This window comes from Tasmannia lanceolata, unplaced genomic scaffold (assembly GCF_043159265.1).
Source record: "Tasmannia lanceolata isolate RefF3 unplaced genomic scaffold, GAP_Taslan_0.1 ptg000016l, whole genome shotgun sequence".
NCBI lineage: Eukaryota > Viridiplantae > Streptophyta > Magnoliopsida > Canellales > Winteraceae > Tasmannia > Tasmannia lanceolata.
Window position 1 is genome coordinate 332,813 of NW_027518693.1, and position 14,217 is coordinate 347,029.

The 14,217-nt window shown below is 37.2% G+C and overlaps 2 protein-coding genes and 1 long non-coding RNA gene across 3 annotated transcripts in view; all 3 read right to left on the minus strand.

Moving 5' to 3' along the window:
* LOC143848259 (uncharacterized) overlaps positions 1-14,217 on the minus strand; it is a 70,152-nt gene that overhangs the window by 34,126 nt on the left and 21,809 nt on the right. The gene's annotated exons all lie outside the window — the stretch shown is intronic.
* The window catches only part of LOC143848256 (uncharacterized), an 87,304-nt gene continuing 78,653 nt past the window's right edge, over positions 5,567-14,217 (minus strand). Inside the window, exon 2 of the mRNA XM_077357154.1 lies at positions 5,567-5,830. The gene's annotated coding sequence lies outside the window, so the exon portion shown is untranslated. The remainder of the gene's footprint in view (positions 5,831-14,217) is intronic.
* LOC143848838 (putative disease resistance protein At4g27220) lies at positions 9,823-13,182 on the minus strand. The gene has a single exon (XM_077357901.1). It carries the CDS (start codon positions 13,180-13,182, stop codon positions 9,823-9,825), a length of 3,360 nt encoding a protein of 1,119 aa, XP_077214016.1.

Below are 14,217 nucleotides of genomic sequence, written 5' to 3' on the forward strand. Positions count from 1 at the left end.
TGTGCTTGGAGAGAGAGAGAGAGAGAGAGAGACCGGTCAAATGGTGGGAAAACGTTAGCCAGCCTTGAGGGGCGGGAGGAATATCAGCGCCCTGTAATTATATCGTTTTCTCCCTAAATTATGGAAAGAAAAAATTTTCCAAGACAAAACTTTACGTCATAGATGATTTTCTTGAAATCCAAATAGGGCCCAAGTTTTATTGAGTTCAACATTTTCAATTACTAATTAGACAATATTTTGCAAATTGAGAAAACGGTTTCTGCACACAAGTGTAGATAAGTTATCTACACACTAGCTTAAAATACAGTGGGGCCCCACATTGTTTGGGTGATCCAAAGCATTCATTTGATGGGCCTTTCACATAGATAGGGTGTGCCCAAAAGATCATCCAAACCCTTAAAACCATGGGGGCAAAAAATGGACAGATTTGTGAAGGTTTATACACGTCTATTTTACCTCCACAAATCATAGGGTTGGGATGATCCTATGGAGCTGATTTTTTGTGGACACCCTATCTATGTGAGGTCCAATCAGATGAATGGCTTGGATCACCCATACAATATACCCTCCAATGTATTTTAAGCTACTGTGTAGATAACTTAACTACACTTTCAAATTAGGTTTTGTAGGCAAAAACAAAAAACAAAATCCTTCTCAATTTTCTGTCAATTCGCAAGCTATTATTTTAGATGGCTAAGACCATCTGATCAACATGATTTTTTATGGCCCCACACAATCAATTTTCTACACAATATACACTTGAGCCTCAATTAGGTATGGTTAATTTCACCCCTTGCAGGCTTGATTGGTGATGGTATTTGTTTGAAAATTTAATCCTAAATGATGGCCAATTTTGTAATTTTCCATCGAAGGGACCCGCATTTTAGAAGTCCTTTTTTTCCTATTGCACGTAAACAGCTGAGAATTTCTGCATTGGCTTGTTTGCATTCATCTTGTAGTTCAACATATACCAAGTATGGATAGTGATCCATCATCCATGGTGGGGCCGATGGAGATAATACATGAGTGGTAGCTTTCTATCTATTACATATACACGATAGTTGCCGAATCGAAAGAGGTACATCATCTAATCTTCACAATTTATCATGTCACAATCAGTGAGCGATCTGGGCCGTTCATCGTATACCACATTGAAAAATTTGCACTTACAAACAATTGAAGTTACTAAATCGATGAATCTGACGATTCAAACAAAAATTGAGTGAGGATCGATATCCGATGTTGTGGAAAGGCCCATTGATTGTGGTGTGGCCCACAAACCAAGGGTTTAGATTACCGTTCAAAAAAAAAGAAAAAGACCAAGGGTTTAGATCATCTAGATAGAGATGTATTTCAGGTGGGAAGGATTTGACGGGGCAGATTTATCATTTCCTTAAAACAGTTTAATTAGGAATATCATTATAAATTTTGAAAATAAAACTTGTACAACGGTGGTTCAAGTCACTTTTACGAATGAAATTGGGAAAAAGATTCATTAATTTGCCAACTTTTCTAGAAAATTCTTGCAATCCAAACAGAGCCTTATGTAACTATGAATTCGTATCAGGTTTGTTAACTAATGACTTGTGAGTGACCTGGTGTTGGTGGAGAGACTTGACGGGGTGGGGGATAAGGGAGCATGAAAAGCTCCTAAAAACTAGTTAAAAAACAAACAATTTTAAGTAGTTATTTTTCATCACTTTTATAGTTTTATGGGATTCTTTTATGCTATCTCGTCCAACTTATGATGAAACCCTCTAAATTAATCATAATTTTATCAGTGCTGCTATGGAAACTAGCTGCCTAACTGAGAGTGGAACCAAGCAAATCCTTACACGTCACATGACATATTGATCGATAGCATGGTTTTAAATTTCGACCGAAATCTGAAATTTCCCGAAATTCCATTTTTTGCCATTTACCAAATTTTGGACCGAAATTTCGGATTTCGGTCCTAAATTTCAGTAATTTTGGTCCGAAATTTCGATTAAATGCCATTATTTATTAGAAAAAAAAAGTGCTACAAAATTTCGGAATTTCGGTCCGAAATTTCAAAAATTCAGTCCGGAATTTCGAACCAAATTACAAAATTTCGGACTGAAATTTCAGATTTTGCCAAAATTTCGGTTTTCGGTGCGGTCCGAAACGGTTACCGAAACCGAAATTTTAAACCATGATCGATAGTTGTGTTATTTTAGGTAAAATCAAAAGAAAAAGAAACTAAGAAAATGGAAGTAGTTGTTAACGTGTTAAGAGGCTATTTTGTTGGTTCCATACTCAGGTTCCCAATTCGGTTTTCGTATCAGTGTATCACTATTTTTAATTATATAGTTTTTCTCTAAATTGTGGAAAGAGAAAATTTTCCATGGAAAAACTTTCCGTCATAAATGATTTTCTTGCAATCCAAATAGGGCCAAAGCTTTTATTGATTTCAACATTTTTGATGACTAATTAGACAATATTTTGCACTTACAAACAATTGAAGTTACTAGATCGATGGATCAGATGGTTGAAACAAAAATTGAGCCAGGGCCGATATTCGATGTTGTGGAAAGGCCCATCGATCGTGGCATGGCCCACAAACCAAGGTTTAAGATTACCCTTCAAAAAAAGACCAAGGGCTTAGATCATCTAGATAGAGATGTATTTCAGGTGGGAAGGATTCAACGGGCGTGATCGCTACGTACACTGGAGTTGGCTGTCCCATGTAAAGAAAAAGCGTAGATTTATCATTTCCCTAAAAAAGTTTAGGAATATCATTATAAATTAAAGGTTCTTGTAAATAAAACTTGTACCACGGTAGTTGAAGTCACTTTTAAGCATGAAATTTGGGGAAAATTTTCATTAATTTGCAAACTTTTCTAGAATCCAAACAGGGCCTTATGTAACCATGAATTCAATGCCAACTTTTGCTATCCCTGTTTTGAGAACTAATGGTGAGGGTCCTAACCGATTATTCGCCCAAAATTAACATATACTAAGAATAATCGGTTAATTTTGGGCGAATAATCGGTTAGGGTCACAATCTGAAACGAACAGGGCCATATATGATTCAGTAAACATATACTAAGAATTAAACAGCCCTATCATGGAGATCTTAGAAACTAGAAATTAGACTACGCACTCTACTTAGTAAATTTAAGAAAAAAAAACTAACTAAAAATTAAAGATAGAAGTAGTGCTCCTTAGTTCTTCCAAAACTCCAGAAATTAATCCAAGTTTGAATTGTTCTTGAAGCTTAAGCTTGAAATTTCCAAATTTATGGAATTTTCAGGAGATTTCTTTAAGAATTATTGAAGTAATAGTATATCCCTGAGTGTTTGAATTGATCTCCTTTATCGACCTATATTTTTTAGATTGGAAATGGTATTTTTTGACAAATTTCTTCTATAAAAATGAATAACATGTTTGATTTTATGTACTTTTAGATATTTGTTGCTTTTTAAATGTTGAATTGAAGTTGGTTTGTGCTTTTTAAATGTTGAATTGAGGTTGGTTTGTGGATCATTATGAAATTGTTTACAAAAGTCATTAGTTAATTTAAAGCATAGGATGGTTCTAAAAAGTAGAATGATTTTGAATAACCTATTCGATCCTTGATTAAGTGATCAGAGATCCACCTTGTTCGTCTTGTATAGAGTGAGAGCCTCTTCCATGTAAGAACATCTCTCCTATGTTTTGTTTTACCTTACTAATGCCAGCTGTTCATTCTTCCATTAAAACTCAGAAAGTAACCATGCTTCATTGAAATTATGTTCCACTATTCATGTTCAATCAAATGCATATTGTTCTCATTTCAACTCTGTTTACGATTCTATCATTTCTACTTTGATCCACCTTTTTTCTCCTGAATCAATGAATTTTTTGTAATTCAATTTGAATTCTGGAACTGGAAATACACTACATATCTGTTACACTCAAACACTGCCTGTCATTTCGCTTCTCTGTCTCTGTTTCTTTAAACTTACTTCCATTTCTTTTCTTCCCTGCTGTAGAATTTCCATTATGTTTTGATAATATGCCATGTATGCGCAATTCTATATTCTTCACTACTTTGTTGCAAAATTCCCTCGGTTAGATTAGTGCTTGGCTATTAAAATTCATTTCTAGATTCTTCCTTACATTTATTTGTAACCTGTATTGCGTTCCTACTCCAACAATCTTTTACAGTCTTGGTATCAAACTACAGTTCCATTACTTTGAGCTTCATTCTATTATTTATTGGATTTCTTATATTCCTTACACTTAAATTCAGACACTATTGAAGTTTAATATATTCCCTCTCAAAGGAGCCCAACTTTCCCAGGATCCATGTACCCGCAGAAAAAGGCCTACAACGGTTCAAAGGGGGCAGCCAAATTGAATTACAGACGACATTTCTATTTTTCCATAACAGATTATTCTTTCCTTCTTTCTATTTTTCTGTCCTGAATTAATTCATAAGAGAAGTTATGCATTGTGATCAGTATTTCTTTGCCCGAATAAAAAAAAAGGAGCTTACTTCAGATTAAGATCAAAAGAACAAAAAATGGAGGACATCGTTGTTTCTTTTCTGAAGTCGAGGCTGATTTAAGGTAATGATTCAACATTTTTTAACCCCAGTAAATTTCGACTCACCGCCAAAGATGATCGGCAGTATCTTTCATTAGCACCCATCCAATTCCTTCTAAACACAACAAGTTCAGTTAAGACTGTACATGATGTGGATAAATGAAAAATAGACCAAGCATATATGCGAGAGATACTACGTCAGGTGCCAACCCACAATTAATTATGTATTCTCATCTTGGTTTATCTTGCATCGACAATTTATCTTTAAATTCTATCGAAAGGAAAGAGAAAAGGGTAAATGGTATTTCGACCCTTTTCAAGCATCTTGACCCCCTCTTCTGTCTTTTTCTAATAATGGCCCAATTCCGACCTCCTTTTCTTCGTCTTTTCCTTAATTTTCAGGAAAATAAATACAAAAGGAGTTAGAAATATCATCTTCAACAGACAAAATAACTATTCTTTTAACTTCTGGTATAGATGAGAAATGGCCGACTTAAACCAAGCCACATTGATGAGTACCAATGATTATCCGAGTGAGCCCTGTCGATCCAAGTGTGGAGAATAAGGACTTAAGTACCTATACTCGAGGTCTTGTGGGAGTAAGTGTTTGTGTAATGGGAGTGTGTAGTTTGTATGTACATTGGGAGGTTGAGTGAGTGTGTGCTGCCCAACATTTATTTTTTTAAAAGAAAAGACTTAGCAACATGAACCTATCATCTACAATATTATTCGAAATAGAAATAGTCTTAACAACAATTATCAACTCAACTCAACAAAGCCTTTGTCCCAAACTAGTTGGGGTCGGCTAGTCTTAACAACAATTAATTAAAGAAGATCATAGGTAGTCTGAAACCCAACATAAACTCAAAGTCTCAAAACAAACATATGAAACTCCACTAGTAAAAGAAGTAAACATCCATTTATTTATTTTTTTAAAAGAAAAGACTTAGCAACATGAACCTATCATCTACAATATTATTCGAAATAGAAATAGTCTTAACAACAATTATCAACTCAACTCAACAAAGCCTTTGTCCCAAACTAGTTGGGGTCGGCTAGTCTTAACAACAATTAATTAAAAAAAATCATAGGTAGTCTGAAACCCAACATAAACTCAAAGTCTCAAAACAAACATATGAAACTCCACTAGTAAAAGAAGTAAACATCCAAAGAAGTTGACGAACATCGCCGTCTCTCTCTTCTTCACTATTATTTTTTTCCCACTCTTCGTTTCAAGTCTCCTCATCTACGAACGCTCTCCCTTCCAAGTTCTCCATATCTGGTGGGAAAAATTGGATTACACAGCAGTTTGTGATAGAGATGATATCAATATTGGGTACCAATTAAGACAACAAATTTAAATAACTGTATATAGGTTAGAATCAAGAAACAAAGATAAATAATAGGAATGAATGCTGAGTAACAACATGCTGGAAACAGTAAATCCACAACGCACAAGAATCAATTAAGGATAATTAAAACTATAAGAACGGAATAAAATCGACTATATCCTCATAAAGAAATCTGAACTTATTTAATCCTTTTCTGGTTGATTATTATTGACATATCTTTTAACCCAAGAAACTCTAGCTCCCATTAGCTTATTGTCTTTGCCCACACGGTCCATTCCGCGGAGACGTTTTTCGATAGATCATACCGCCTAGAGACTTATAGTCTTCATAGAATTCCAACATCAACGAGGGAGTTGCGCGACCCTCTCAAGTAGTATATTTATTTACTTTCCTTTTCTTAATTATCCGGGGATGGCTCTACGGCCTCCCATCACCCTTCCCCATTTTCATCTTCATTTCTTCTTTCATGTATTTCTTTCATTTATCTTCTTAATCATTTCATATGCTTAAATAGGGGTGGTTATTGGGTTCATATCTTAATAAGCAATTAAAATTCTAGATGACATATGGTTGAACAATTTAAAATAAGTTAACGAAAAGTAAATACCATCTAGCACCATACACAAGTCTTTATCACTATTGAATTAATTGAATATCCATACTGATGAGGTCTAACTATTACCTGCCTTTTAAACTTACGAACGTGGAAGAACACAATGGTCTCTATTAGGGAGTAGAGTGAAGTAGAAGTCAAATAATAGAGTGTAACAGTGTGACTTTAATTAAATCTAAATTTTCCAAACACCCACACACCTACACTACTAACTGCTGCCCTGTTTTGGGGCGCCAATACACACAGAACACTAAGAGCTGCTGCCTAGTTTTGAGGCATAGAACACACATAATCACACATAAAATCATTAAGGGGTTTTATAAGAATTTCGCTGTTGGAATAGGCAACACGCACAAGCGATGAAATCATTTTTAAGGGTCCTTCGCATATCCACATCAAAATTAACTTAAAAGTCCTTTGCGCATAACACTTTAAAGTCCTATGCGTATAGTACTGATGAGCTAAGAAATACATACAAATCATCTAACACCTATGCGCATACCACAATGAAATAAGAAATGAAAGAAAATCATTTAAGGGTTTACACGCATGTCACTGATGAAATAGGGAATACACAAAAATCATTTATTGGCTTACATGCATGTCACTGATGAGATAGAAAATACAAAAAATTCATTTAGTGGCGTATGCGTACATCACTGATGAGATAGGGAGTATATAAAAATCATTTATTGGCTATGCGTACATCACTATAGGGAATACATAAAAATTATTTATTGACTTATGTGTATACCACTGATGGAATAAAAAAAATCTATTGGCTTAACCCTATGTGCATGATTCTATTGAGATTAAGTAAAAATATTGCGAAAAGTACTGATATATCCTTATAGGCATACTACTGAAGAGACATAAAATACACTATAAATCATTCTTTGACCTTATGCACATATACACTGATAAATTCGAAAACCATATTAAAATTTCATTCTTTTGTAACCCTATACAAAAATTTATATTTGCAAGTCTATATACATATAACTATGTGGAGATAAGAAGACTATATAAGTTTTTTTTTAACACTCTACACACACTGTTGAAAATTGAAAACCATAACAATTTCTTTTTTTTATGTACTTACCACTGTAGAAATCAAAAACTATTTAAAATTTCCTTTCAAAACTTGTATAGAATTTCCTTTCCACAGCCTATCCGTATAAATCTGATTAGAAGGGAAAAAAACACCCAAACACACACTCGTACATGGATTTTGGTTTGATACGAGATAGGGATAGGGGACTTACGTGTTCAAAGAAGAAAGAAAACAAAAGAGTTGAGTCTTCCCCTAAATATCAAGCCAACATTCAATGGATTACTTCTTCCTTCTAGTCCCTTCTTTTTTTTTCAATTCTATTCCCTCTCTTCTTCTCAGAACTGGGCGTGCGTTAAGAGGTTTTGGGTTATCATGCATGTTTTCCAAACGTGTACTCCTTTGTTTTTTTTAATTATTTTGGTTGTTTCTCATTCTTATCTCTACCCATATGGAAGGTTAGTATATTCCCCCGTTTCAATCAATCTTTAATTGAGATTTTCCATTATGCCACGCCCCGGCCCCACTGTGCAGATATTGTCCGATTCTGGGCCGCAGCCCTCCCCGGTTTTGTTTTTTCGCAGAAAACGCGTCTACACAGGGAAGGGGGCAATCCACATATATAGCCCAGTAACTTTTCCTCCCTTTCAGATGTGGGATCTCACAATCCCCCCCTCCTCCCCCCCCCCCCCCACACCCTTAGGGCCCAGCATCCTTGCTGGCACACCGTACTGGATGGGAGGTCCCGCTCTGATACCATTATGTCACGCCCTGACCCCACTGTGTAGATATTGTCCGGTTCTGGGCCGCAGCCCTCCACGGTTTTGTTTTTCTGCAGAAAACGCGTCTACACAAGGATGGGGGAACTCCACATATATAGCCCAGTAACTTTTCCTCCCTCTCCGATGTGGGATCTCACATTTGTATTGAGTGAAGGTTCAATGGATGTGTGTATGTATCAAGCATGGAAGAAAGTAAGGGGGTAATAGAGCTTTGGTGTGTGATTGTGTGGGTTTGATTGTGAAGCTGTGCATGCATGGTGAGGTAAGTGAAGTGAAGAATGGTGAAGGTGTTGAGCGATTGAGTATGTAACTCTCTGAGAGTTTTTGTAACAAACTCCTTCCACATCAGTAGCTCCATCTGGCAAAGAGCGGGCATTGATCTAGAGCCTTCATCTTCCTCTATAAATAGAGGTGGGGATGTCATTTGAGCAGTTTCTGATGTTGCAAACAGGACCTGTGAGTTTCTTGATAGAGACTTTTCCTGAATTGTTCTTAGAAGGGAGGGTTCCTTATTGGCCGAGAGTGAGATCCCTTCACAGTAAGGTATTTCATCTCTCTCCTCTACATGTATCTTTGTTTGTAGATTGAAGTAATCCCCTTGCTTATTTGATATGATCAGTAGTTCTGGCATTTCTGTTAATAAAACTTTCTTCATATTTAGTTCTCAAATCTATGTATCTTTCAAGTTCTTTCCTGCACTTCTCTGTCGATTCTTGAACTGAAATCTTACTGTTTCATTTTAATTGCTAGCTTCAAGTTCTGTTTCGAGAATTAATCAGATTAACACACAACAGTCCTCAAGAGTTTTAACAGATCAGAAGTGAACTTTTAAAATACTGAAACTGTTACGGGTTTTCTTGATAGAATGTGGTTTGAACCATATGTCTGTGTGAATTTTTTAACCAGATCTACCTCCTTGATGACCACCATTTTGATCTAGATTGTGTGCAGTCCTATAATTTTGAACTAATTCCAAAGGACCTTGAAAACAAAGCCAATCCTTAAAAAATAATGATTTGTAAGCAATAACAAAAGCATTTCCTATGCATCCACATCATGCAGACGGCCTATACCTAAATGTAAACAGATGCAACTGTCAAGCTTCTAACAAACATAATATCAAACACATATGGGGTTGTGCTTTAAAGCTAAAATCTGCTTCAAATACTTTAAACATCCTTTAATGGGTAGAGAAGTGAATGCATAATGCAAAAGAACAATAAGAAGTAAGAGAGAATGAAACAAGAAGAATAATAAAAATAATCATAATTACAGAGTTTTTTCATTCTCTATAAGATAAGGATTGTGGAATCCATGTTGTAGTAACTTAGGAATGCTATTATATCAACAATAAATTAAAGGAAACACAAAAGGCATAATACATCATTAGAAAAGAAAGGAAATGAAATGAAATTTACCTCATACTGAAACTGCAGTTACATGTCACCTTTGTCATCCGAATCTCCACTTTCGTCATGCGACACTCCACCTTTCGTCAACTGTATGAAAAAGAGGTTGGAGGCGTGACATGTCGCCTTCATCCTCCCACTCCAACCCTTGGAACCATGCTTCTGCTCCTTTAATCATTTCAAGTTTAGGTGCGTCGTGGGGTCTCACCGGAAACCTCTTTAAATTCAGGCAAGCATTTACCGAAATAGATATCAAGGAAGGGAAATGGAGAAATACATGGGACCCTCCTCCTCCTCTATTGAGACTTGTAAGCTTTGGGAGAACTATTAACTCTATAGTCTCTAATCGAGGGAGCAGAGTCTCTAATCGAGGGAGCAGAGTCTCTTTATCCACCACACCCAATTCCTCTCCACTTATTATCACCTCTATTTCTTTACACTTACGTACACAGAGGGATTCCAATTGTTGGAGGCCTCGTGCTATGTTCCACGAGAAGACATCCTTTAACTTGGGGCAGGTGTCGATGGTTATTCCTCGTAGATTTTGGAAGGTTAGAGGTGGCGGCAATGAGGAGAAATTCTGTCTTGTCTTATTCGCCAACATCACTTCCTCATCCTCCGAGATTATTTTCTCCAATTCCAAGCATTTTCGAACAACAAGATGCCCCAATTGTTGAAGGTACTGTACAAGAACAGGGGAGAATAGACATCGCAAGCTATCGCACCTAACCACACTCAACTGGGTTAGGTTGTGGAATGTCCCAGTTGGTGGTATGGCCCCCTTCCATATACACGACAGTTTGGGCAGATCTCCTAATTCCATTTCTTTCAATGTAGAGAGAGGAGATGTTGTAGTAATAGCAGCGTGAATCTCTTCTCTCATCCCCTCTTCGTAGTCAAATACCTCCTCTAACTCTTCACAATAATCTACTTTGAGTATCTCCAAGCTTTTCAATCCTTCAAGCAGATCATATGATAGGATATTTTTTAATTTCCTACAACGGCAGATGTTCAGCTCTGTAAGGTTCCCAAAGAATCCAATAGGAAGCCGATGAGATTCTTCCACCGTGTCGATGAAATGTTCCATTTCGTCACAATCGTAGAGATTGAGGCGCTTCACGCTGTTGAAAGATACACCTTCATAATCTCGGAGATTCTTGGAGACGCTGTTCAAGGCAATTTCTTCGCTTCTTTCTAATAAGAGTTTAACCCACTTTGATAAAGGGTATGAAATTCTGTTGATGTTGATGGATGTACACTTGTCGTAGTCGCTATTTGAGTACCCTCCTTCGCAAACGCAGATGCAGAATTTCTTTAGTCTCTCCCAAGAGCCGGGGACTTCTAAAAACAAACAATTCACGTCTTTAACATGGATGTATAGAACGGTCAAGCGAGCCAAAGATACCACCTCATCAAAGCTTGCTTTACTTCCATCACCGCTGCTGCCTCTTACCTCCCACTCACTGAAGCTACGTCCCATGTACAGTTCTTCTAATTTAGACAACCTTGAAATGACATTTGGTGCCACCATTGTAAGAGCATCACACCGTTGCAAGTCCAAAATCTTCAAATCGGATAATTGCCCTATTTCAACTGGCAATTTTTTCAGCCTAGTTTGCCTTAGGCTAAGTACTTCAAGTTTCTCCAAACCTCCAAGTAGGGATATGTCATCTAAACAGCTGCACTCATCTAAGCATAGTGTCTTGAGGTTTTTTAAGTACGGTAGTGATGAGGGTAATGATGAAATCTCGGTATCACTTAGATCCAAGAAGACAAGGGCTTTCATTCCTTCAATGAAATTATTTGGAATTTCTTCCCAACCATTTATTTGTTGTAGCAATAAGGTTGAGAGACGTGGGCAATTCGGCGGCTCAGGGAGCACACCCATTGAAGTTCCCATAAGTGAAAGCCTCTTACATTCATCCAAATTCTCCGGCCACTCTGTCAATTCCACTCCCACTTTAACTAGAAACCCACGCTCTTTTCTTGATGCGATCAATATGGCCACATCTCTTACAACATCATGCATTTTTACATAACCTTTCATGTCACCGTTTAACAGCAAACAAGAATCCTTAAGTTTTTCAACCAAGGTATGTATTCTATCCCATGCTTCCTCAAAATTGTTGACATCACTGAAAGCCCTCTCGCCCATCATGTATCTCATCAATACACGCACTTCAATGTTATGATCTTCGGGAAAGACACAGCAAAACAAGAAGCACAACCGTGCTTCCTTACTTTCGATGTAGTTGTAACTCAGCTCGAGACGAGAGTACAGCTCTTTATCAACACCCTCTATGTTTCTTGGATAAGACCGCTTTAATTCTCTCAATGCATTAGCCCAAATAGACAAGTCTTTGCCTTTTAGTGCCCTTGCAACCGTGACAATGGCTAAAGGCAAGCCCTTGCATTCTTTAGCAACTTCCCTTGCCAAACGCTGCAATTTATCAGTTTCAACAGTTTCAACAACTTCTGCTTTCTCTTTGAACAGATTCCATGAATCTTGTTCAAATAAGACATTGACTTTGATATTTTTCTCGCAATTCATCATGGAACATACTTCTAATCTCCGCGTTGTCATTATAATTTGGCAGCCCTTTTGTGTACCTACGCTGGCGATTCCGACTTTTGTTAAGTCCAATCTATCCCACAAATCGTCCAAGATTATGAGTACCTTCCTTTCTTGTTTTATTCTCTTCAACAGTAGGCCCGCCCGCACTTCTTCAGTATCTTCTTCAAATTTCATGCCTAATTTCTCAGCAAGTTCACCTTGGATCTTCTTCAAGTCTTGGTTTTGGGAAACAGTGACCTTTACGACCTCATCACACAGCTTTTCATCCTTAGCTTGCTTTCCTACCTGTTCCACTAGGGTCGTCTTGCCAACACCTCCCATCCCATATACCCCAATGATGTTGATTCTCTCCTCTTTTAATGCGTTGATGACCAGCTTCTTAGCTGATTCTGTGGATTCAAAAGCCACAAATTCTCCTGCTGGTTTAAAGCTTGGACAAGGGCGGGGAGTTGATACACGAGTGAAACCCCCTCTTGCTAGGAGGCCATCAACATCAACCATCGTCTTCGTTGCTTCTTTACCTAGAGAATAGCGTGAGCAGAAATTGGGACACCATCCCTTGAAACATCTCTTGTTCTCCATCACCCCTTCTTCCAATCTCTTCAGGATTGCCTCAATGTCATCTACTTGTTTTAGCCATAACTGCACTTCACCAGTGATTTCTTTTCCATTCCTAGTGGCAGCCTCCACTAATCCTTGCACAACTTCTCTCCTCAACCTTAGATTTTCAGCTTTGAGTATAAGATTTTCAACACTCTTTTTATAGTGAACAAGATAAAGAACACGGCGCTTAAGAGAACGAAATGAAACCTTCACCGCTTCTCTGATGGGTGTAGCTAAAACATCCATGATGTCGGAAAAAACAAGGGATCTCAAAGAGGAAAGTAACAGTGGAAGGAACTGAAGAAATGTCTGTGTAGCTATTACTCTTTCTTCTTCTTGCAAGAGATCACATTGAGAGGCAATAATTGAACCTTTGACAGCTGTCAAGACAAAACATGATCATTATTGCATACTTTCTTTTTCGATTCTTTCATTTTATTCTTTTCATTTTTTTGTCTACGATCGCAAAGTGGATTTTTTATATGGTGTAAGCCCCTGTACTCTAGTATTTTTCCAAAAGTATTGTACGGCTTACACTCTAGGATAATCCAAACCGTCCATTTGATGGGCTACAATGTAAATAGGGTGTGCAAAATTTTTTTTTCCATAGAATGATCATAGCCCTGTGAGCATTAGAGGAACTTCATATTATGAGAACCTCTATAGATTAGAGGGTTGATCATCCTAGCCCTATGATCATTAGAGGAACTTCATATTATGGGAACCTCTATAGATCGAATGGTTGGGATCATCCTGTGGAAATAATTTTTTGTGCTTAATGTATTTACGTTGTAGCCCATCAAATGGAAGGTTTGGATCATCCAATTGTGTAAGCCGCACAGTATTTTTTTTGAAAAATATTGGACTTTGCGGGCTTTCACCGTATTTTGAAAAGAATGGTAGAAAAAAAATGGGCGTAAAATTTGTTTTACACCGATGGAAAAAATAGAGTCTAGATAAAAATGGTGATGAGATGGTACGGAACCAGACCATCTTTGTGTGGGATGGGACAGGTCTCTAAAGAGCCATTACGCCGGTTGTCCCCTTTGGGGTACTCCCTCACTCTGTCCCTTTCCCTCTCTCTCTCTCAGCTATTACTCTAACTTTAATCACCATCTATTCAGCATCCTCTTTTCCCATCTTTTTATGGAAAAATTCTTAAAAAAATATGATTTTTATCTGAAATTCTCAAAAAAGGGTTAAGTTGGCTAATTTCTCAAAAAGGGGTGAAACGCATCCCAATGAGTGTTTTTGGACAAAAATGCCCTTGTATTGGTTTTC